We start from the raw sequence: 24131 nt of genomic DNA, 5'->3' as shown, positions 1-24131 counted from the left end.
GCAAACAGAGAGCCAAGTTCTCAACAGTATCTGGCTTTATTTGTATGCTACTCTAGGATATCTCTGAAGTGCTCTTATACTCATCACTGAATGATGCTGCAGACTGAGGGTGAGATAATTTTTTTTTTCTTTTGCCATAGTATAACTTTTAAGGTTTACTTACTGTTTATCTTAAAGGTTATAAGACATTTTTAAAAACATGCAATGGTGTGGAAGAGGCACTTGCCTTAACTCCAAGCTTCAGTCTGCAGCACTGATCAGTGATGGGTGTGATGACACCAACAGAGTGCATGCTGAAGTATCACATAAAGGAAGCTGAAGTTCATGAACAAGAGGGAAAAATAAAACATTGTTAAACAGTGAAAAGATGGTAGGGTGAAAAATACTCAGGAGCATGGAGAAGTTAAAGAAAAAATACACCTGCAGTTTTTCCCTTTCTCAAAAATTTCTAGATATATGTGGGTTTTATTATCCAGAAATGATACTTCAGTTCCTATAACATGGGTTTTTCAACCCATGACTAGTACTAGCCTTGATCACTTAACAGCTCCTCCATTAAGTGAATGCAGATAATTTAAGAAAGCACTATGTGCTATTTGTTTAAAGATAAAACCCCCAAATATCTACTGACACACTATTTTATTATCATTTACCTCACTGTTTCTTTCAAAAAACCTGTGTTACACTGAAGATACTTTTTCCTTTCCATTGCCCCTGCCGTATTGCACTTATTTGCAATTATTTCAAGGTGGACTGACTGTCCTGCTGTTAAGGTCTTGCATTCTTTCCCACTTGACAGAGCAACAATGAGTTCTTCATGCACTCCCAGTGTAAACAAATTCTGAATAATTAAAATCTTAAATATTATCTTCAATGTTTATTATCATTTTATAGAAAAGGGAGTATTTCTGACACATAAGAATCCCTTCGTTAGCTAAAAAAATCATAAACCTGAAACAATCACACTTTGAGAATGCCATGACGTGCCACATCGAGAGGGCACACAAGGTAGTGACAGCCTATGCATGCATTTATGATATACCAATCCAGGTTTGTTTCATAAACATTGAAATCTATTTTGTTTATCCACATGATTTCATAGAGTACCTGACACCCTGGAAGTACAGAGTTACATCATTCTGACCTGTACTGAGGCCTAAGCCAGCAGAAAGTAAAACAAGTAGGTAATCATTACTTTGTCAGTACATCTGCCCTTTCTCAATTCAGCATGAAGAAATCTCATTATTAAGTGGAGTTTTACACCCACGTATTAATGAATCGTGACAAAAATATTCCAAGTCTAAACTAATGAGGTAAGATTTGTCCTTTTGAGGGCTCATTATATAAACATACACCAAAATCATACACCCCCCCCCTCCAAACCATAAAACTGTCAGACTCTGATCATCTGCCACTACAGCAAATACCCATATATGAACTAAACACCATCACATTTCTTCTTCTCTCTTTGAGGAAAGGATGATACAGATGTCTCCCACTATTTCACCATGTGCTTTCAGAAATAAGAGCACAGGAATATGTCTCCCATGGCTGACTTCCTTTTCCAGCATACCCTACAGATTTTAATTGCCTAAAATCTTTTGTCAAACTGAACAGAGTATTGGCAAAAGCCAAATGCCACAAATTTAAGTGCATCTCATTATCTTAACTTATAACTTATATTTGATTAAAATAACCTTAAATTTACTTATCTTCAATACCATTTAGAGCTAGAAGCACTATCATACTCTTTCTTTGAAATTCAGTACTTAAATTTTAGGGACAAGAAGATGGAAAAATGCTTTTTTTTGCCAGTAAATAAATGTTCTATTACTTTAACATGTATAAGTGAAGTATAGATTTCTCAAGTAAATAAATATTCAAATCATGTATAGAGTATAATATGTGTGGGGGAAAAAACATATGTGAGAGCCAAAGAGCAAAGCAAACTTAGATTGTAAAGATTTCTGGAGTCACAAGTCACCTTTGTCTAAGTGATATTCAAAGAAAAAATGTATTCCAGATTTAGAACTAAGACTTTAAGGACCTAGAATAGCTGAGTCAGTAACAATCAGCACCACCACATCAGAACAAACTGCAGGTAGACATCTCCAGCAAGGAAACAGAACTTCTTTACTTGTTGCAGCTGTAATCCCAACAGCCAAGCTTGTTTACATCCTAATTACAGCGATACCCTGTAAGCCACCACTAAGAGGATATGCGCTATCTTCTTGTAGCTCTGCTATCACTGCAACCAGATTTTGTCATATCTACGGCACCACTGAACTACACAAACTCTGCCTACACTGCTAATTATCAATGAGTGGTTTTTTTCACTGTGGTACAGCGTAATTCTAAAGCTACCTTTTCTTTAGAAAGCAGTTTACAAGCTATATATGAAACAGGGATACTGGTTAATTTTTCTCCATTTTTTTTTCAGGCAAGTGACCCGATGCTGCCAGGTAAAGTTTCTCATTTTAGCACACAAAATTATTGCAAAATCATCATCACATGAAAGAAAACATTAAATAAATGAATAAATAATCAATTACACTCTGCCACATTACTTCAGTGGCAGTAAGGAGGACATTTCAAATCAAACTCTTCTTGATCTTTTTTCCACATTTCCAATTAATGCAAAGCAGATGTAAATCAGTATTTATTGGTGTGTTAGTTATTCCTTCTTTTTTTCCTGCAACATGTTTAATTTCCAGTCTCTAAAGACACAATTTATGTATTTACTGAAACATAATGTCTGAAGTTAATGTTACAGCTGTGTAAAAATGGCTAATCAAATGACATATGTAAGAAAGATAGAGAAAAGGAAAATAAAAGAGCATGTATAAAATTTTACATGCCAAGGTGCTTATAAAACTACAATGCCTAAAAGCAGAGCCTGACATTTTTTGTATTCGATGTTGAGCCAAAGCCAAAATAAACCAAGGTCCCCCAAGTGGAAGATGTAAAGTAGGAAGAGGTTTATAGATACAAAGTAAGTTTCAAACTACTGAAAAACAGGTAAATCAATACATCCTCTTCTTCATGTTAAATCCTCTTGACAATAACCACCTTACCCTTCTGAGGTGTACAAGCACTTGTTTGCATGCAGTATATCAATAATCTCTATGTTTTACTCTGTATGAAAACACTTCAAATTGCTGTACATTCATGGGAATAACTCAAGCACAAGTAATGAAGCATGAAATAGGAAGTCACAGGCTAAAATAGGAAGTCACAGGTTTTAAAACAAGCATGGTACTGTATATTAAATATACATTCAAAAACTCTTTCAAACAGACAATATAAGACAACCACAAAAAACTACTCACCATTTCATATGCTGTTACAATCTTTTTCAAGACCTCTGGAACAATCCCTTGGAGCTCCATAGTTGGGTACTGATCATTGAGATTCACTACTACCAAGGGTGTATTATCAGGCCCAACCAAGTGCATAGACACTGCCAAAATGCACTGCATAAGATTTGCTACAGGAGAGAGGCCACATAATTCTTTGAATGAAACTACTGCATTCTGCAAAAAGGAAAGAAAGAGTTTCCTTTACAGTTAAATATGAAATTTAAAGTCTTGTTATTTCAGGATAAAATATTTCACTGTTATACTTGAGCTACAATGGTTGTGCTACAATTACCACAGCTTTTCCCTGAAGAACTGGCATTTTCAAAACCAACCAGTATTACACATACATTTTACAAAAATGTTAATATTTCAAGGAATGCAGTACATGATACAAAAAAAAAAATCTATTTAGAACAAGCATATCTCCTCTCTATCATGGCTAACATTAACTATGGAAATAAACAGATTCTAAAACATAGTGGTTATATATTTTGAAAAATTTCAATACATTTTTAAAATGCTACCAAGTGAAAAAAATATTGGAGGCTGAATGTCCCAATTAAGCAAAGTGAAGCAGAAGGAGGAATTCAGCACATTTGTAACTTTAAACATACCTGAACTACAGCCCAGACGTGCTGGATCTGCAGGCTCCCATTTGGTGCAATTCACAAACCCAGCACTCCACTATTGAAGTATTCCTATCACATAGCCACAGTTAAGTGAATTTTTAAGGTACCTTAACTTAAATACTGATTCTGTACCTTTCCCTAAGACTTTTTAAGTCATATTTTATATCCAGTATGGTAGAATATAATGCCATAAGTTTAAACTTGAAGAAAGTTTACAGCATTGGAAATACAATGTGACTCCAAGTAGCCACTGATATTCCATGATGGGAATATTGTCAGCACTGTACAGAATTCAGGATTTTTGTACCAATTGGGAACTGCTGATCTATGGAAGGTCTGGAGTTTGTGTTCCTGTAGGAAATAAAAATGAAAATATGGTATATTTAAGTTACAAATGTGCTCAGTGCTCCTTTCTCTCATGTTGCACCCAGGCAGAGTATCTGGTACAAATTTTCACTTTAATCCACACCACTTTCCATCTTGCTGGCATGATAAGACTCTTGTGGACATGTCTTTCTAAGAGACACAATGCCAACCTTAACTCAAACAGGAATCAAATGTGAAATATTTTGCTCTCCCTTTAATCAGACAAAATACCAAAGCAGACTTCCAAGTATGTATGCATAGCATATTCATGCAAAATTCTGTGAACACGAAATTGCACCTACCCAGTCACTTAGAGTGTACTTTTAGTAAATGTCCAGGAAACAGAATTGTCTTTTATCAACTGATGCACACTTCAATGACACAATAATTACACAGCTCAAGAGAGAGACACTGGGAAATCCATTCAAACAGATTTTGCTCAAGATAAGTACATGGCTTTTTGGCTTGAGATAAGCCATTATGAACAACCATTTTACAGAGAGGTTAACAAGGACGCAGGGATTGTATATATTCATTAATGCCAGGAGGACAGGAATAATATGTACCACTACAGTAACTCCTGCCTTTGGACTTCCAATTCTATATCCAGAGACTATTCCTCATACTGTTTAGTAACTTAAACATGTAACATCACATCCAGTTCAATCATCCATTACTTTTATCAGTAATTAATATGTAAGAAGTTATGATACCAGTTTTTGTCATGGTAATATAGGAACAAAAAGAAACAAGAAAGTCTATTCTTATACAGATTTAGAGAAACTATTAAACTTGCTGCTGCACATTTTCTTTTTTTCCTCTTATTCCATCTTATATTAAAAAAATCAAACTAACCAACTTTGCCCTTCATAATCTGGCTTCTGAGGACATATTGGTCATAAAAACCATTACAATTTATAACACAAAATTTCAGTAATACAAAAATTAAATAAATCTCACATTCTCTGGCATAAATTGATACTTATCTTAATTGAGTGGTTTATTTGCTTTTATTAGCTGTAAAAACTTAAGTTACACAGAGTTTAAATGGTGCACATTATATAATCTGTTAGCAAAGTTAAGGAAAATTAATCTTCCCTCATGCTTAAAATATCTTCTTGATAGCAATTTGAGATAATGATAAATTTAGTTGATAGCACATCTTTCAAACTGACAGAATAAAATACATAAAATACCTTTTAATATTTCATGTTCAAAGAAATCCCACTGTAGAGTCTGTTTTCAATTATATCTTTATACTGTGCATACTGCAGCATGCACATGCAAGAGTTTAATGTAGCTACACAAAATTCTATGTTTTCACTGCTTCCTCAACTCAGTTTTTCCTTGAAAAGTATCTTAAAATACAGTACTCTTCGTTCTACAGAATTCTAATCTTCAATAGGCTAACTACAGGTAAAGTTCATTTTACATGCAGCCTGTAATTTGAAACATTTATGAGTCAAAGTATCATCCCTGTATTTTTTAAATTATCTTTTAAAAGATCAAATTTATATACCAAATGGAATGGGAGAGCTGCATAATGATGTACTAATTTCTTCTTTCATATAAAATTAGCTTTAAAATTATATTACTATTATTTTTAATATAAGATTATTCATTAAGGAAATTTATATACACTGATGTGCCTTTGAAATCCAGAATCAAGTCTCAGACATTTCCTTTAATCTCTTTTCCTTCATCACTGTATAAGACCAAGAGGATTTGATAGGTCAGTCCATTTGAAATGATGATTCTTAATTTTGTTGATCGATACTAGTATTCCATCAGAAGTTAAAAAATAAAGTTTTATTAAATTAAATGTAACTTTAAAACTCAATTTTAATACATTTCTAAAATGGGCTATGTACCTGGAATCTCCAAGTGACACATGTTTTTAAGTGATATCTCTTGGCTTCCACAAAACAAAGCACCTCAGACTGCACTTTTTCTCTAAATTCAATTTGTTTACTAATATGACATCTAAAGTAGGACAACTTCTTCTAGAAGATGCCTTCTAACACCTCAGTGCTAATGCCATGTATTTCTAACATAACTAGGAAGAATCATGGAAAGCAAATGGATCTTTCTTGAAAGTACTGCCTTCTATTTGGGACTAAAGGAAAAACATAACTTAGGTGAAACTATGCTAAACATTCTTAGACATACAAATAACATCTCTGATAAGCATTAAAGTTTCCCTTTTCTACCTTTTGTATATTCTTCCCACATTTCTACTTATTTTTTTTTAAACTAAACTATTGCCATACTTTCTTTTAATGTATTTCTAATATTCCTTCAACCATATAGGATGAGGGTTGAGTTCTGGAGTCATATTTCCACTTCACATTCACAAAAATACACATGTGCATTCAAAGTTGCATCAGCAGAGAGTTCACCTTAAATGCTCCTCTGACATGATCCACTCTTAGAGCTGTTCAGAATTAGACTCAAATAGTTCAACATACAAGACACTTTAAAAAGCAGGTATTCCATATGCATCATAATACAAAGGTACACACACGAACCAATAAATTATTATAAAACTGTACCTGCATATTTTCTCTCAAATCCGTAGCATCCCGAATAGGTTGGAGGGCATTCTTGAATACTTCATCTATTGTTTTAATCCATAATGTTCTCATAGAAGCATATTCCCTTGATTTCTTGCCCTTCCTCACAGAGAGGCCCCTCTTATGAGGTTTCCCACCACCCCTTCGATTAGTAATGGCCACATGCACAAACAAGGAAGCATGAGCTAAACTTTCACCAGTCAACGACTGCAGAGGAACGTGCCGATAACCAGTCTGGAGACACTCAAAGGGAATAGTGTACTGCCCAATAAACTCGTCCCCAATGTAATCATCATCCAGCACTACAAAACGCACCATAGCTAGCTCTGGTAAATTTATTTGAAATTCAAAGCTTTCATCAAAAATTGGATTATCCCCGTTCTGATGCATAGTTTTCGTCCTTTGCTCAGCACAGTCAGCAGGGATTCCATGTATTTCAACATAGACATAAGGATCCACAACATCACCTTTGGCACCTGATCCTTTGGGTTTAGGGAAGTTTTGCCCACTAATGATTTTAATATGAAGCAGCTGAGGTGAAACTCCAGGCACGGTGTCTTTTGTATTGGCGCTAAAGAAGGAAACTTCTTCTCTCATGATAGCAGGACGAAGGACGTAGCCACAGTTTCCATTCTGTCGAAACCAACCAATGTTCAGGTCCATCATTAGGCCAGGGGTTTGAAAGTTCATTGCTACTATCTGACAACCACATTTCCAAAAGTCCTGGGGATTCATATTACTAGAGTCAATCCTCATCGGACTGGGGAAAACCCTTGCGAGAAAACGTTTGTTATAATTTACAAAGTCTCCTGGGTTTTCGTTGGCATACTTGCTAGCAAGCACTTCATTAAAAGAGCACACTTCCCAGTACTTCTGGAGCTGAAACGAAACTTGAAACTCTTTGAACTGAACTGATTTACATATGCTTACCAGCTCAGAGAGATCTTTGCAGAGCTGGAATCGTTTCCCTGTCATTGAGTTTTGCTGTTCTACTCCCTCTTTTGCCACTCTCTGTGACATTTCTGCTCCTTCATCTTCATCCGTAACATCTCCCTCTAGTCCAGAACAATTAGCAGACAGCTTCTTTGCTTTAATCAGTATTTTCCCTTTAAGTGATTCTGGTGATGGTAGATAAGACTCTTCAATGTTTGGAGACTGCGTATGCAGCTTGTCCCCCAAAATTTTCTTCATGTGCTGTACCATCACTTTCTGCTGCTTAATAGAACAATGATTTTCTAAACACAAAATAAGAGGGTACTCTGAAGCAAAAAAGGCATACTTGTTAATAATGTCAATGACACTACGGAAGACAATTTGTGATGTCATTGTATGCCCTGTGTAAATCACGGGCTCATTATCTGGACCGTCCCATACGTCCAGCTCAACACTTCGACAACCCATTTTCAGAGCACGAATGTAACCCGTGATGTCAGAAGGCCCTCGAAACTGATCCTCTATCAAGTATGTATTATGAGATGAATTTATAAAATAATGAGATAAAGGTTGTTTCATATCTTGACAAACTTTTTTATGCTCTGGATCAAATATGTGGCAGTCTGGTGAAGTAAGGTAATTCGTAAACCCATCTATAGAAAGACAACCCTTTTCCTGCCCCTCTTTGGCTGGCTCGTATTTCTGAATAATTTCAAGGCTTATTTCTTCTGTGACCTGTGCCATACCCTGCTCTGCTTCCAAAAACATCATGAGGTCCTTGGTATCTAGAAATTCTTTATTGCTTGAAAACTGAACTAACAGGAAATAGATTTCAGGTCTGGTACAAAGCTCATGAAAAACTTCAATAAATTCTTCTTTTGTTACTTCAGTACCAGCTTTTTCCCTGGATCTATGTAACTCTTTGAATTTTAATTCAATTTTATTAGTTTTTAAACCAGGGTTTAAGTCTTTTATAAATTGTACAGCATTACATAGGGGTATATGTCCCAAATTATCTACATCTGATTCACTGAACATTTGTGAAAGCCACGAAGTCCGCATATTATCTTGACTAGTTCCTAACATATCTAGAGTATGTTTTCCATAAGAAATCAGGTATCTTAAGCCAGTAACCCAAATATTTGCAACGTCCGCTGAGTTAGCAACCAGATCTAGTGACTCGTAATTTTCTCCATATATAATTGAAAACGCACAATCTTCCGATATCTGGTCGTATATTCCATTGCTGCGAAAGATATCCGTATTTTTTCCTGTTCTCACTTCTTTGATTGACTTGATATCAATCTTTGCTTTCTCAGAATCCTTTTTGGAAGGCTCCCAGCGCAGAGACTGCATGTCAGCATCCAGGAGGAAGTAGCGGTGGTACACCCTGGAGTTGGACCGGACCTTCTTGAGCTCGGAGCCTTCCACCATGGCGTTGATGCAGTCGCTGGCGCTGCTGATCTTCTTCTCCGTGGGCATGCTGCTGAACGACACCGTCTTCTTCCTTTCTCGCTTCTGCTTCGTACCATCCTGGTAAACAAGGGGGTGGGGGGGAGAAAAAAAAATCATGTGTCAGTGTGATTTTGCTCAACATTGAAATAGGCTTCAACTTAAAGCTGAAAGTTCATCAAGCAGTTCAATAAAGTCTGTGCGATGAGCAGTAAGATGGAAATTCTTACTGGCACCATCACAGAATACTAATAATGCCTTAATAGTTGCTCTTGCTTCTATAAGTAATCTTCCAGGGTTAATTTTTAGTACTTTTGATGGACACAAAATTAAAAAAAAAGAGTTTTGAATGCTAATGAAATAATAATGCTGTATTATTGCATACATTTATGTGCATTTTATTTTATGAGTTGTACCCTACTTAGAGAGAGAATAGGTTCTAAAGTCAAGGCAGCAGGAAGCAAGCTTTTCTCTGAGTCCTTATGCAGTCCTATAGATACTTGCCAAACTTGTCAGTACAGAATCTAATGCTTTAATACCATGCTGACAAGGTCCTTGGACCACAGAAACATTAATACACAATCAACTACATAAAATCCATAGGACACAGTCCTATTTACATAAAATCTATAGGACATGGCCCTAATCTAAGCATACAAGACTTAGGAAGCACTTCTTCATGGAAAGCTCCCTTCACCAGAGCACCCACCCATGTTCCTCCCCCAGACTGCCCACAGCATTTACACATCCCTTCCCTTAGCAGGAAAATACCCACAACAGTCTAAAGAAGCTGCATTGAAACACAAGGAACCCGCCTGGAGCAGATGCAGATGCAGCTCTGCAGTTTCTGAGCTTCAGAAAATACAGCAGTGACTCAGAGGGGAACTTCTGAGACAGTTTAATTTAACTACTTCCAAAGAACCTTCATGTCATTAGAAAGAACTTGAATAGATGACCTGGTCAGGAAGGGAAGCAAAAGTGATTCACCATTGCTCTTAAAGCAATTAGATAACCCAGAGATCCTACTTTACTAGAGAAAGCTTGGGCATACAAGGATATATAAACATAAAAAAAGGGGGGAAAGGTAATTTAACTACCTTTATTGTACCTATTTGTATTAATTAAAGCAAGTGCAAATAAGTCAGCAACACATGACTTAAGTACAATCAATTCATAAGAACTGAATTTTAGAAACGTGTGTGCTTTCATTATCTGCATTTTCTGAGACTGAAAAATGCTAGGATTTTTCTTTTGAAAGCAACGTGTCTTGAGGAGCTAACTTTTAGTCTGAAACAACACTTGCACTAAAATATTTTTATGTTAGATACCCTAATTAGAAGTGTTCTTCTTATAAACTAGCACAGTGCAAAAAATTACTTTTCCAGCTTTACAAAAAAAAAAAATTGTATTCCCTGAAACAGTTTTCCATTTGAAGTATGTTCCAGTGCAAATCAGCATTGCTTAAATGGCAGAAAGGAAAGTGAAAGAAAACTTTTAACGATTGCTATGCTGAACAGATGTTCAAATAAAAACCATCCATTACAAAATACATTTCCAGCTCAGTACACATGTGCTGTATGTTGAATTTCATTCAATTAAAAATACAGAGTCCTGGTTTTGTAATTTAATTTATAAGCATCTGAAAAGTCTTTCACTGAAAACAATGATTAGTAAAGTGAGCAGCCTTAATATTTGATGTTCTGTGTTTGAGAAAATTAATCAACCATACTATTCTTGCACCTTTAATGACAGCAGAATTTGCTTTGTTCAAGTTCTCAAGAGACCAGTAAAAGTGAATAGCCCTGCAGAGGACTGCTTTATTTCCAACTGCAGATCAGACACCTGCAATGGATACTGCACAGGGTTGACTCTCAGAATCTCATTACATGTAGTTGAGGCATAAGGACTGTTTCCAAACAAATGTAAATTTCCTTAACTTAAAAAATAAAATAAATAAAAGAAATCAAATGTGATTTTTGTTTACAGAGATTTTTGTTCTATTTTAATCCTAGCTTGTTTGTCTACCTATTTATTTCTCCTAAACTGAAAAAGTGGCAAAGGACAGTCCCACATAAGTGAGCAATGACATTCCTGCCTGATACTTCAGGGCTTGGAATTAAGCATTTTGAAACTCCTTATTGCTCCAGATTCCTCAGTCACAGACCTGGGAGAGGAATACTGTTGATTGAGAGACAGCTGACACCAGAACCATCAAGGCCTGGCAAGTATTACCTTACCTGACCATGATCAGAGGAAAGGTCTACATCTTTCTCTATGATCAGACTGTATCTGATCCAAGTCATTGAACCACAAAGGAAAAAAAAAATATTTCCTATTTCTTGATGCCATCTGATGTAAAGGAGCCCATCTCCAGGCAGTTCAATTGCCAGTTCTGGTTACTGAAAGCTTGAATTGGAGTTCATGCATGTGGATCAGAGGAGCAATTCAATATATCACCTGCAAAATTATTTTGCCTCCCTGCCAGATGAATTAGCAGCCAGTTCAGCAGTACTCTTCATTTTTGTAAGGTAAAGGAGTCTAGCCACTCAGATTATTTATATAAAGCCAGCACCACAGTGTGAATTGCTGTGAAAACATTCTGAGCTCCAGAACACCTTTCCTAAGTTTTTGCTTCTCCAGAAATCAATAATTCTGAACTACCAAACTGCCTGTGCAAGTCCCCATCCTGACAGGCATGGAAGTCATGATCAATCTCTGTGTGATCAGAGAAACTTCAAGGATATTTTATCAAAGACACTGTTGAAAAGAATTCACGTGTCTGAATTACCCATCTGTCTGAAAAGACACAGAAAATGAACTCTCACTCCACAAGCTGAGCATGCGATTGCACAGAGCATGCACAAACTGTGTGAAACTCATTTGTGCGCCTTGGCAATATAGCCTGGCCGGGAGGAGACAGATTTATTCTGCTCTAAGATGTGGAGGATTTCACCCCAAAAGTGAGGTGGCATTCATGAACTGGGTCAGGTGTCTCACGGCCTTAGGTCTGCCTTGAATCAAAAAGAATGGCACATCAGAAAACTCCATCTGAACAAACACAGGAGTGATTTCTTGGCATTCATAAGACTTACAGGGTTCTTGCTGTTCAACGTGCTGGAAGTGACACTGACTCCACAGTGCAGATGCATAATTCAGTCCAAGGCAGCAGCTACATTTTTTGTGCTGAAGCAACTTTGTCTTTCTAGGATCTCTCACACAATGAAGAACCATGTCTATCTACAGTTTATAGCATGTCCTGTCATCATTACAGGATTTCCCCTAAAGACTGTCTGTGTTACATATGACTTAATCACTGAAACCAGAACAACCACCTCACCAACACATCTCCTAATACTATTCATGCCCCAGCCAAGGTCACCTGCAAGATGTTTTGAGGAATAGAGGAGACCACAGATAAAACTGTTTTGAAACATTGCTCATAACCACTACAAGCAACTACACAAAGAATTTAGTTTATCCAGAAGTTCCTAGCAACAGAAAGCAAAGCATCTAGCAGTTTAAAAAACAGAAATAATCCCAGCTGTCACCTGTGGCACTCAAGAGACAGAGACAGCTGGAGAAAATGGATTAAAAGCACAAGGAGGGAAGAACATATCCATGATAACTTTTTTTTATTCCTCTCAAGGTACCAACAAAGAATTAGTTGTGTGACTAAGACAGCACTTGCTACAAAATAGAATTCTGGAGACAACAGAGAATCTTGAATCAGACATTGAGAGAGATTGAGACATTCACATCATTCCTGAACTGCAGTGCTTTTAATTTATGCAACTTTATGATAAAATTACTTAAAAGGCTGCTCCAATAACTACTGGTACTGATAGGGCAGAGTTCAAACAGAGATTTGATAACGTAACAGATCGGGATGATAGAGGAAATGATGAGTAGTGCATGGTTTGTAAATATCTCCCAGAGGAAAGGAAGCAGAGAGAGAACTTTATGACCTGTAAATGCCCAAATGAGTCATGCCCCAGAAGCGGTACTTCAAAAATATATAAACACCAAGTTGCCAAGATGTTTAGGTACCACTTGGTCCAGTGGAATTAAGAACACCACCCAAGGCAGGGGCTTGCCAACCCCCTCAAAGTGGCAAGTGTGGGGCTGCAACACAATGCAGAACACTCCTTCCACCTGCCAATGCAGAACAATCCTCACACTGGCACATGCAAACTCTGGAGATGGGTGCCTGTGATCCTGCCTCTCTCCACGACTAAAGACACCTGCTCTTTTCAGAACAGAGCACTTCAAACAGACGAGACAATAACAAGAGGAAGTGACACAATGACAGATTTTCAGAGCACTCCTCTGGGAAGTGAAAGTCCCTGATGTCACAAAACAAGCATTTCACTTGGTAACCCTGAGTGCAAAATTTAGTCCACGTAGCAAGGACCTGAACACTGATTTCTTCCTCTCAATGCACACCTCCCCGGGTGGCAGGTCCTGCTGCTACTTGTTTATGCTCTAACCATAAAGAATTTCCATTCCTTTTTATATACCAGAGGTTCACCAAAGCATGGAAGGCAGCTCCATGCTCGTCTTGAGAACACATGGATGAGCACTCCAAGATGCCCAGGCAGAGGGGACAGAGCCCAGCCCCTCCACGAGCAGCTGAGTGCTCTGCCAGCCAAGAGATTAGGTAAGAAACAAGAACACAAAACAAGAGCACAAAACACATCCCCTGAAGTGCAGCACTTCACTGCAGGACTTTGGATTGCCAAGGGCTGAGCTCTGACAACCTCTGAGAAAACTCACACACCTTGAAGCAATGATGGTACAGTCTGTAGAAGCCACAGCCCCGAGAATGCCTACTTAGTTCATCCCAAGCAGGCTTACAAACAAGATCAATGTGAACCATTCAGCCTAGAAAGGTCTGCACAGAGGTGTAGTAATAAGGCTGCAATCATGTACAGCATCTCAAGAGCTTTTTTTTTTTTTTTTTTTTTTGCATACAAGTTCTGAATTGAGTGGCATGGTTGTGTGTGAACTTGAAGACCAATGGTGTGCCAAAACTCTGAGCAATTACAGGTGAGTAGGTGAGAAGAAAGGCCAGACTTAAGTTTGGTAATTTTAATTTTTATCAAATTACACCATTATTTTATATAATACAGCATGAAAGCTATTTTAGATGCAATTGAATGTACATCTGTAGCCAACAGTTTCAGTAAAACTCAATTCTTTATGATGAGAACAGGCAGCCTGATAATCTACATAATGAACACAGAGTGCACTACTCTTCTGACACTATGCAACTCATTGATGACTTTTTTTTGTAGTAGATGTGATACTTCTGTAGCCAATTTGAGTACAAAACCTGCCTGTTTGCATCAAATGCAATTCAGCAGTAATTGAGAAATCACCTTGCTTGAAGACATAATGTATAACAAGCCCATTTCAGGAAGTGGTAAGTTAAAAAAGCCACAACTGATGCTTTGTTTATTTAATTAAGATTGTTAAACATTTTTCTTCAAAACAAAAACCTTGAAATTTATAGATTTTCTTGATACTTAAGGAAGCATGTCTATACATAACTAAGTCTACTCAAGAAAAAAAACCCACATCTTTAAGTTCGTACTTTAAAATATTAATTTTTAATGCATTTTGTTAAAAGTATTAAAATATCAGTAACTTGTTCTTTTCCAGGTTTTCCACCTGTGTTTTTAGAGATATAAATGCTACTGTACATGAGCAAATGAGCTACAAAAGCAATGTCAATATCATATCATCTTTATAAATATTTTTAGCACAAAAATTTTTAGGGTTTTCTTTGGAAAAAAACACCTGTAACTGAAACAGCAATGATGAACAGGACCACTTGTTTTTGGCAACAAATACAAAAAAATAAATCATATTATGTATAGTTTAACTATGCACAGCTGCCAACTCATTCTGCAACATAGAATGCAGCATTATAAAAGAAGCCAAGCAAGTTTTTATGTAAAAGAGGCAGTAAGAAAAAAGGAAGGAAAATATCAGGTAACCAAACTTAGCACTGATTTCAAAAGTTACATGCAGTTAAAGGCAGAGTGGGAATCTTCTTTGGAAGAGTGTGGGGGAAAAGGGAGAAAAGAGCAGGGAGGAGGAAGGAGGGAGGTGGTGGTGCAGAAAAGGCACTTCACCATCCCCGTCCTCGATGCCCCCTCTCTCAGCCTAATTCTCCTGGAATCAACAACTCAGCAGAAGAATCTGCTGACAGCCACCACTCAGCCCCTCTCTTCCAGCCAAGCATCCTCTCTTCCTTTCCATTTGCCATTACCAGGAGATTCTCACTAACCCAGTGACCCGGATTCAGCAAAAGGCACGTCCCTTTTAATGCTGTTCCACGGCTGCCCAAAGCTTCCAGAGCATGTGGAAACCAGAACAAGAAAAAACTCTCCAAGCAATCAGCAGCTCAGCTGACAGGATCCCAAACACTTCAGAAATGGCACCTGTTAAACCAGCCTGTGTCCAACAGACTCAGCAGCCACCGTCTGACTGCACACAGCTCCCAGCAGTTGTGTGTAAAACAAAGCACAGTCCTCAAATGAAACAACAGCTAGCTAAGGAGAGACAAAACATCAGCTATTGGGAAAACACAAGTCCTCCCACTTGTTGTGAATCACTGTGTTTGTGCTCAGCATTTAAATATTTCCCCAAAAGCCAGTACTCATGGCATATCTGTTGTTTGCAGAGATCTTTGAAGAGGAACACATTTATCTTATGTGTGCTGGATTGACCCCGGCCAGACCCAGTTACACCATGTTATAAATAACAATGAGGAACAAAATTATGATTAATTGAATAAGTAACGATTCTGGGCTGATTTTGTTGTTGTTTTTTTGTTTGGTTGGGAGGTTTTTTGTTTGGTTGTTTTTTAGGGGTTTTTTTGGGAATTTTTTTTGTTTGGTTTGGTTTTGGGTTTGTGGTTTTTTAATCACGAATTCCGTGATTAAAGGAATATGGACACAGGTGCTCAATATTCAAACAAAAATGACCTATATTATTTCAGATGAGCAAACTGCATGGTTCATGATAGAGTTAAACCAATTCTCTCTTCAGCCCCTCTTCCAAACATTAATTTTCTGTCCTGTCTCTTCCTCCTCCTGCCCCACTTGCATTCTCCCTTCTCCCCAGTTCAGCTCCTCAGGCACTCATTAGCAGCTGTCTAACACACAGTAAGTTAATTTACCTCACTACCTCAGGAAACAAAAAATCTATTTTCTTCCAAATTAGTTATCTGCAATTTTAGTGAGCTGAAACGATTGTCCATGTGACCAACTAAGTATCAGAGCTGGTTCAAATTAACCATTAGAAGCAAGGAACCGATTAAAAATGGGGAGAAAGAACAGAATTTCTTTAACAGAAATTAATTCAATTAAAATCAATGTACCTGAAACTCTTCCATTGAAATCTGATCCTACATGAACTGACAGAAGAGTTTTATGTCATTAGGTTCTGTGGTGAACTCAATAACCTTAAAGGCCTTTTCCAACATAATTCTATTAGGGAAAACAAAATCTCTCATCTTGGTCCACCTCACAGAGTACAGCCACAATTTCACAAATACATAAAATATAAAGGCAAGCTATAAGAAAGAACTCACAACATCATAAAATAACAGAATTGAGGTTCTCAGGTACTTGGGCTCATTTTGTTCTGCCTCATTTCAAGAAAGCAGGACTCCAGAAAATTTATGATTCAATGACATGAGAGAGATCACTTTCACACTATCTGTTAGAAAGAGCAGAGAGAAACAGTAGCCTGTGCTGGCCTTGTTGCTGTTATAGCAGCAATTTAACTCAAAAGACTGCGACAAGCCAGGAAATAACAGGATATGGTTTTGCAAATAGAGTCTAGACCAAAGGCTTTCTCTGCAAAACTTCCTACTGAAGAGCTTATTTAGTCATTTGATCAGCTTACCAAGAATAAAGAAACCATCTTTTAATACGTTTTTTATGTTGCTGTCTCAAGTATCCTCAGGTTTTTCATTATTCAAGTGCTCTCACAGGATGTCACAGGGGAGCTTTCCCTGTGCTCCCTGGCACAGATACAGATTCACAGAATATTCTGTGTTGGAAGGGACACACAAAGATCATCAAGTCCAAGGCAGACACTTCTTCCACAAATATTCCAAAGAGATCCACAGACATGATGCTGTTGCTCCCTTTTCACTCAGCTCTAACATAAATCCACTCCATATTCTTTTGAAGAGAAACAAAACAATCTGATATTGCCTACTCTGCTGAAAATAAAGGACTTGGAGCTACTTTTACTATGTTTGACTTTGACCTAAACTTTAAAAAGTCTGTGGTAGTTAAGACTTCCCCATTCAGCAGTTCCATGATGCCATTTATGTTTGCATTCTAGCAGCAATTACTAGGATACACCATTCTAGGATTCTGTCATTTTATAACATAATTTTATAATTTAATTATATTGTACTATGTATGATATTATAATTCTATAATACATTGTTATATTATGCAAATAATATTATATCTGAACATTAAAACACAGTAGCAAAATCAAACTTCAAACACCATTGAGGCATTCTTTCTTGTATGAGCTCATCTGCATATTTATGAAATTAAAATGAAGGGTCATTTGGTTTCAGGGGTTAATTTCCAATACAGATTAGTAGGGGAAACGGGGAAAAAAGTCTGATCTGAAAAGAAAATAAATAAGAAGCATTTAAGGAAACTCTCCAGACTGCTGTGAGCTCTGAGAGAGCCAGAGGCTGAGTTATGCTTGGCATGAGTGTCTCAGCTCTCAGTGTTACTGAGTCGGTAACTGGTTACAGTTCAGCCTTCTGGGGAGCATTTCCAGCAGAGCAAAAGAGGTATCTCATTTTCACAAACTTGATAAAACAAAACATGCATGCTTCAGATCCAAACAACCAACATCTTAACCAAATCCACATAAACTGCAATAATTATTTATGAAAAACAGCAGTTACTAAGTCCTGAGTCTTACACTGAGGAAACTGCACTGACAAAAAGCTGTTAAAAAAATGTGTGATGGCATGAGGAGTTTTAACCCTAGGTAAGTAAGTGAAGAGTTTTTAGATTGCTAATTTCTCACATACTAAGAAATCATACCTAATCTATGAAAAACAGGTCATTTTAACTACTGCAGAGAAACTTTGGATTATTATAACCATTTATTTTTTCTGCCATCAATTATCAGAAAAATGATAGAAGGTACAGATGCTTTTAACTTGAATAATAACTGAAGATGTCAAAGCTGATGCTGCTCGTAAAGGTACTGAAGGATTTGAAATTGGCTCAACAAAAAGGTTCAACAGGTTTTAGCACAGCTCAGGAGGGAAGAAGGCTCTGAGTTTTCAGAGTTATCCCTAAAACCAGCAAGATGCTCTTTCTGCACACATGCACACCTATTTAAACTCTGAGCATTTTCATTTTCCGGTCTTCAATAACATTTTAAGTACCCAAGCATTATAGCTAAGATACACTTTCAGAGGGATTCTAATCAAGACATATCTACAAGATTTAATATGCAGCAGTCTGAAGCTGAGTATCAGATTGCCTTCAAGAATTCGTAGCTGCATGTTAGTTCCACTGGTAGAAAGCATGGCTTTTTTTCCTTTTTTTTTCAGTCATAAACAGCAATTTGATAGAACTGGCAAAATACCTAGCACAGCTGTCAGCCTATAAAGCAAAAGTACAGCATGTGGGTGACTCTGAAATATAACAGAGTAACTGTGTTTAAGATTTCTGTAATTTCAGATGCAGGCTCTGCAGAAAGCTGCTTCACCTCTCCCTCTGCTGCTGCCCTTCAGTGTTATAGGGGAAGAGAAGCCAACAGCATCACCAAACTGCCTCAAAACTCCCAACCCTTTTCCACTCTTGAGAAAGCCTTCTCAGCAGCTTTTCCACATCTTCCCACAGACAAAAATGTTGGCTTTGGTTTACTTGTTTTTTAACCAACTTTCCTGCATAGCAGGCTGAGACTCTCTCCTACCTGACTCAAAACAAACCGGGACAAAACCATCTGAGAAAAACAAGCTTGTAGAGTGTGCATCTTAGGATGCCACTATAGGAATGTACTCCATGAAATTACATACATTTAAATACTAATATGGAAAACAATGCCTTACTCCATGCAGACAAGGTTCTTATTTTCAATGTTGCATATGCAGCCAACAAATTAAAATAATTGTGTTTGTTATGATTGACAAATGTAGTCAGAAAGCAGAAAAGTACCACATCTCTCTACTGCAAGAGGAAGTCTACGTGATATTCCCTTAACTGTCAGCATCTGCTGCTCACAAAAAATATGCAGCAGATTGACCACAAATGTGTTATCTGATTTACAGGAATGGCTTTTTCACACATCCTTACAGGTCAATGTTATGACTAAATCATGCACTTTTACTTTCCCTGATGCAGCAAAATGTTCACTTCCACCTGTGCTGTCAATTTGTGTATTTTGTCCAAATTTCAATCCAAATGTCATCTGTTCTCTTGGAAAGTTCTGGTGTTTTTGTGTCCTTTCCTGTTACTGAGTGTTTTCCAGGGAACACAGAATTAAAACTATCCTGTGTCCTTTCCTGAGTGTTTTCCAGGGAACACAGAATTAAAACTATCACATATATGCTATTTATTCCAAGTCAGACATTCAGGCTACAGAGTAATAAAGTGTAATATTTTTTTCATTCTAAAAACTATCATTACCACTGCCCTGCAGCTTTCAATTCATCAACTGATTTTCTTCACTCTAGTGATTGATGAATGGTGTCTAAAGATTTGCTTCTGGACTAATTTTAATTGGTCTAGCAAATTTCACAAGATAACTTTAAAGAAAGAAATGGAACTTCACAGACTGAGTTGTTCTCCTTGTGTGGTTTGAGATAAGTTCCTTTTTGTCAGTTAAGAGAGTGACTACTACCAATATTAACTCTTCACTGCTACAAAGAGTTCATGCAAACAACTCAGTATTAAATTAAATACAAAATTGGAACTTTTAGAAACTTACAGCTTGCTAAACAAATATTATCTTGCAAATTCTTGAGTTGCTACTTCTGCCTTATTACTTCGGTGGCAGTGGTAATTAAACAGTGATAACTAGCTGTTAATTTTTAAGGACAATTCTTATGATATAGATCCAAAATACTTACTAGGTTATCACATGGGCAGACAAGACATGAATACCCAAGTACCTTTGCTAACCACATAAGGCTGTTTCTAACTTATTTTCCTTGTTGATTTTCAGATGTATGTAATTTAGAGTTGTCCAAAAATTACAGGAAATTCTCATGCTGAATGCTACATCCATGCCCTTCTCCCCCCTTAACTCACTTTAATTATTCATAGCAGTTACAGGCACTTAAGAAAGAACAGTGAACTATAAATATTTAATCTGAGATGCCTGTAACAGAAAGACATGAGAGAGACTACAAAAATCAAATAAAGTATTTGTTTATCCTAAGCAAAATAAAAAGCAAGGCAAGCGATCTTTATATAAATGTTCGTAGCTTTGACAAACCAAACCTAATAAGACATCAGCATGCTTTACCAAATAATTACAACTAAACAAATAAAAACTGGCAGGTATACCAGTTTCTTCAGACTTTTAGTATTTTATAGAGATCTATTTTGATTGCAAGCTACAAGTTTCTTGTGAGGAATGCTGAAGAAGTATCACTACAGGACATTACAGTTCCAAGTTATTAAAGGATGCAAGAGTCAAGAGCAAATACACTGAAGACAAATTTTAAATACTCATCTACAACAGTGGCATCTTAGCAAGTAGCTGCTGAGAAATTCTCAATATAAATTAGAATTATAGCAGTTGGGGTGGTAAAGAAGTATGAAAGAACTCTAAAATATTGTCAAATACAGTTTATAACCCTTCTAGTTGTGGAGGAAGGCTAAGGAAACAGTGTGCACTCAAACTTCAGTATAATACGGCAGGCAAAAAAATTCCAACTTTTAATTTTCAGAACTCACTGTACTCAATATTTGGTACAGACAATAATGAAAATATGTTAATACTATAACTGTCTTCTGTGGAGGAAAAAAAATTACTAGGAAAACAAGACTCCTTTTTTAAACCACTAAGTCATACAAGGGAAATATCATTAATCTTTCATTACTATGTTCACATACCATATCTCAGTACCCTGTTTGCAGCTTTCTAAATTTCTTACGCATGACAAATACTCAAAAAGTCGCAGTGTAGAGCACAAAAAATTGACTCCCATGATATCCAAAACTAAAACCAATCACAGAAGCAAAACAATGTTCTCATCTGTTTTCTTCAAATTGAATTACTTTCTGCTCACTCTGAAACCAAAGGCCTCCATTGATTCTGCTGACAGCTACCCCTCTCCTCTGAAAGCAGCCCAGGGTCCCACCATGAAGGCTCCTCTGCCTAAACCAACAGGAAAAAATGTGCATGCCTGGGGTGGGCAAGAAAAGGCTGAAGAAGGAAAGTTTAGATAATCCTTAGAAACTAATTTTCCTTATCTCAATATTATAGCCACCCACCATGAAAACTCACAGTTATTAAATGATTTCATGGGGAGAAGTTTTATTCTTGTTCAATGCAAGAGAAAGAGAGAAACTAGAACTGGTCCCTTACAGTCAACACCCTCACTCTCCCAGCTTCCCACTTCCAACTTCTCTTTTGTTATAACTACTGGTTAAACAACACTTCCAAACATATTATTTTAATAGTTCATATTTTCTTGTTTTAAAATTATTTGAACACTCATCTTCAACATAGAAACCCTTGTAAAAAAACCATTTTCTTTTCCTAAAACTGTTACTCAGAACTGAAAAGTATCACAGGAGCCACTTGTGTACCTAAAAGTATGCTGATAGTTTAATCAAGATGTGGTGGAGAGTATATTTAGATTGTACTTGAAAGTTTGCCTGTACAGTGGACACCAGTGTAGCAGAAAAAGTACTAGAATGGACACAGTTATATCTGCAGATGTGTCTTTTGGTTACCTGCCTCACTCCTCCCAGTAGTTGAATTATGGCAGGAAAAAAGCCTGCTGTTACAATTTGTGGGGTCCCTAAAAATGGAGCTGACCTTCGTGTCACCTGCACCAATAAATCAGAAGCAGACAAACCTTCAGTATTAGTACTTACACTTGAACCCTGAAAATAAAGGTAAGCATTCAAATGCCATAATGAAATCTGAAGGAACAACATTTTATACATCTAAGAACTCTCAGAATAGTTTAATAGATACAAAAACTAAAACAATAAATCCTTAACTTCTTACAAAACCAGAGAGATAATTAGATTTAAAAAAAAAGAAAAAACCAAACAAAAACAAAAAAGCAATGAAAAGCACTGACACTAACATTCAAAACTTATGGAGTTTAATTTTTTGTCTTTAGAAATAGACTGTATATAAAACATTTTAAAAGTGTGTCTTCAACAAATTTCTGTAAATTCATGTAAAAACATGTTTCTGTAAATTCATACTGCAACATGACATGCCCCATTGGACTCAACAGAACTGAACTTTTAAATGACAGAGGGGCTAAAGGGAAGCATGAGAAGTGAAAGGAAGCAGATGTGCCATTAAAGGAATGCTGCTTTGGAAGATTTAGATTTTTGTACTAAGAACAGAAAGAATGCGTCCAAAGGAAAATCATTTGCTGAACTAACTTGATGCAATGGTTAATTGAAAAGTTAACCAAAATATTAATTATTTCAATACTACATTTTGTATACATAGACACACATATATATACAATTCAGTGTCTATTTCCCACTTTGAATCCTGAACTAAAAATAGTCACATTACCATTGAAAATCCTATAAATCAACCAATTCTCTGAGACACAAAGTTAAGTGAACCCAGCAAAAATATTCTGACAATATTAACAGTACTGTCTATTCATGTTTGCAGCAACTTGTTGCTGGCCAATTTCTCTTTATCACTGGATTTTAGCTGTCAGTCTAGTGCAGTAGAAAAGAACAAACAATAAGTGGTATAACTATTTCACACTGACATTTGATAACTTCTCATTCAATATATGTTGAATGCTTATTTCAGCACCTTGTCTTATGCTGCAACTCTATCTCAATCTTCCAACCAAGTGTAAATTAGCTATTTAAACCTGTAGAAATGGGACACAAATTTTACAAATTTAGAAAATCAACGACAATTTGATCCCAACTTGTTACACTGGATTATTTACTTTAACATTTTTTAAGAACAGTTCTAGTTGCACACGTTACATAATAAAGAATAATTTTTGGTCTCAGTAATTTATTATAAATACCCTTCTTTTAAATACCCATCATCTTCTGCCAGTGCTCATCCAGCATTCCAGAAGGTTAAGGAACTGAACCTTCAGATTCCTCTGTTAAATGATCTGTTCTCAAATACAGCAGAAATGTCCCAGTTTATACAGAATCTTTTCCCTACCACAGTATTTGCATACCTCTCACAATGGCATTTAGTTATAATAAAACTATTTCTTAGAAGATTTATGAGAAGGAAGGAAATCATGGCAGAGTAAGCTTCGTGATGATAAAAGCCATTGAGACAGAAGCAGACTGTTTCCAGGGCTACCAATGAACCATATATTATGTTTTAGATGGTTTCCTAGGAAAATAATCCTAGGGATCACATCATCTAAGAATGCATAAGAGACACACATTCTCCTAACTTTAAAAATTTATTTCTTTATTTTAAATAAATCTGATAAAAGAGGAGATCTAAAGATGATCTAAAGTCCATAGATTGCCAAAACCAGGCAGTTGGGAATAAAAAAAGAAACAGCAAAATTCAGATTATTTTAAATAGCACAGATCAAAAGCTCACACTTCCTTCGA

The 24131-nt window shown here is 36.6% G+C and overlaps 1 protein-coding gene across 1 annotated transcript in view; it reads right to left on the bottom strand.

Moving 5' to 3' along the window:
- PLCL2 (phospholipase C like 2) overlaps positions 1 to 24131 on the bottom strand; it is a 100043-nt gene that overhangs the window by 35926 nt on the left and 39986 nt on the right. The window contains exons 3-4 of the mRNA XM_054273932.1: positions 6907 to 9393; positions 3330 to 3533 (exon numbers count right to left, since the gene is read on the bottom strand). Of these exons, the coding sequence (XP_054129907.1) occupies positions 3330 to 3533; positions 6907 to 9393 (2691 nt within the window). The remainder of the gene's footprint in view (positions 1 to 3329; positions 3534 to 6906; positions 9394 to 24131) is intronic.

Source organism: Melozone crissalis, unplaced genomic scaffold (genome assembly GCF_028551555.1).
Source record: "Melozone crissalis strain CALT ecotype California unplaced genomic scaffold, PUWL_Pcris_2 ptg000016l_1, whole genome shotgun sequence".
Classification (NCBI taxonomy): domain Eukaryota; kingdom Metazoa; phylum Chordata; class Aves; order Passeriformes; family Passerellidae; genus Melozone; species Melozone crissalis.
The sequence above is the reverse complement of the archived record's forward strand: the minus strand, read 5'-3'. Positions and strand labels throughout refer to the sequence as shown.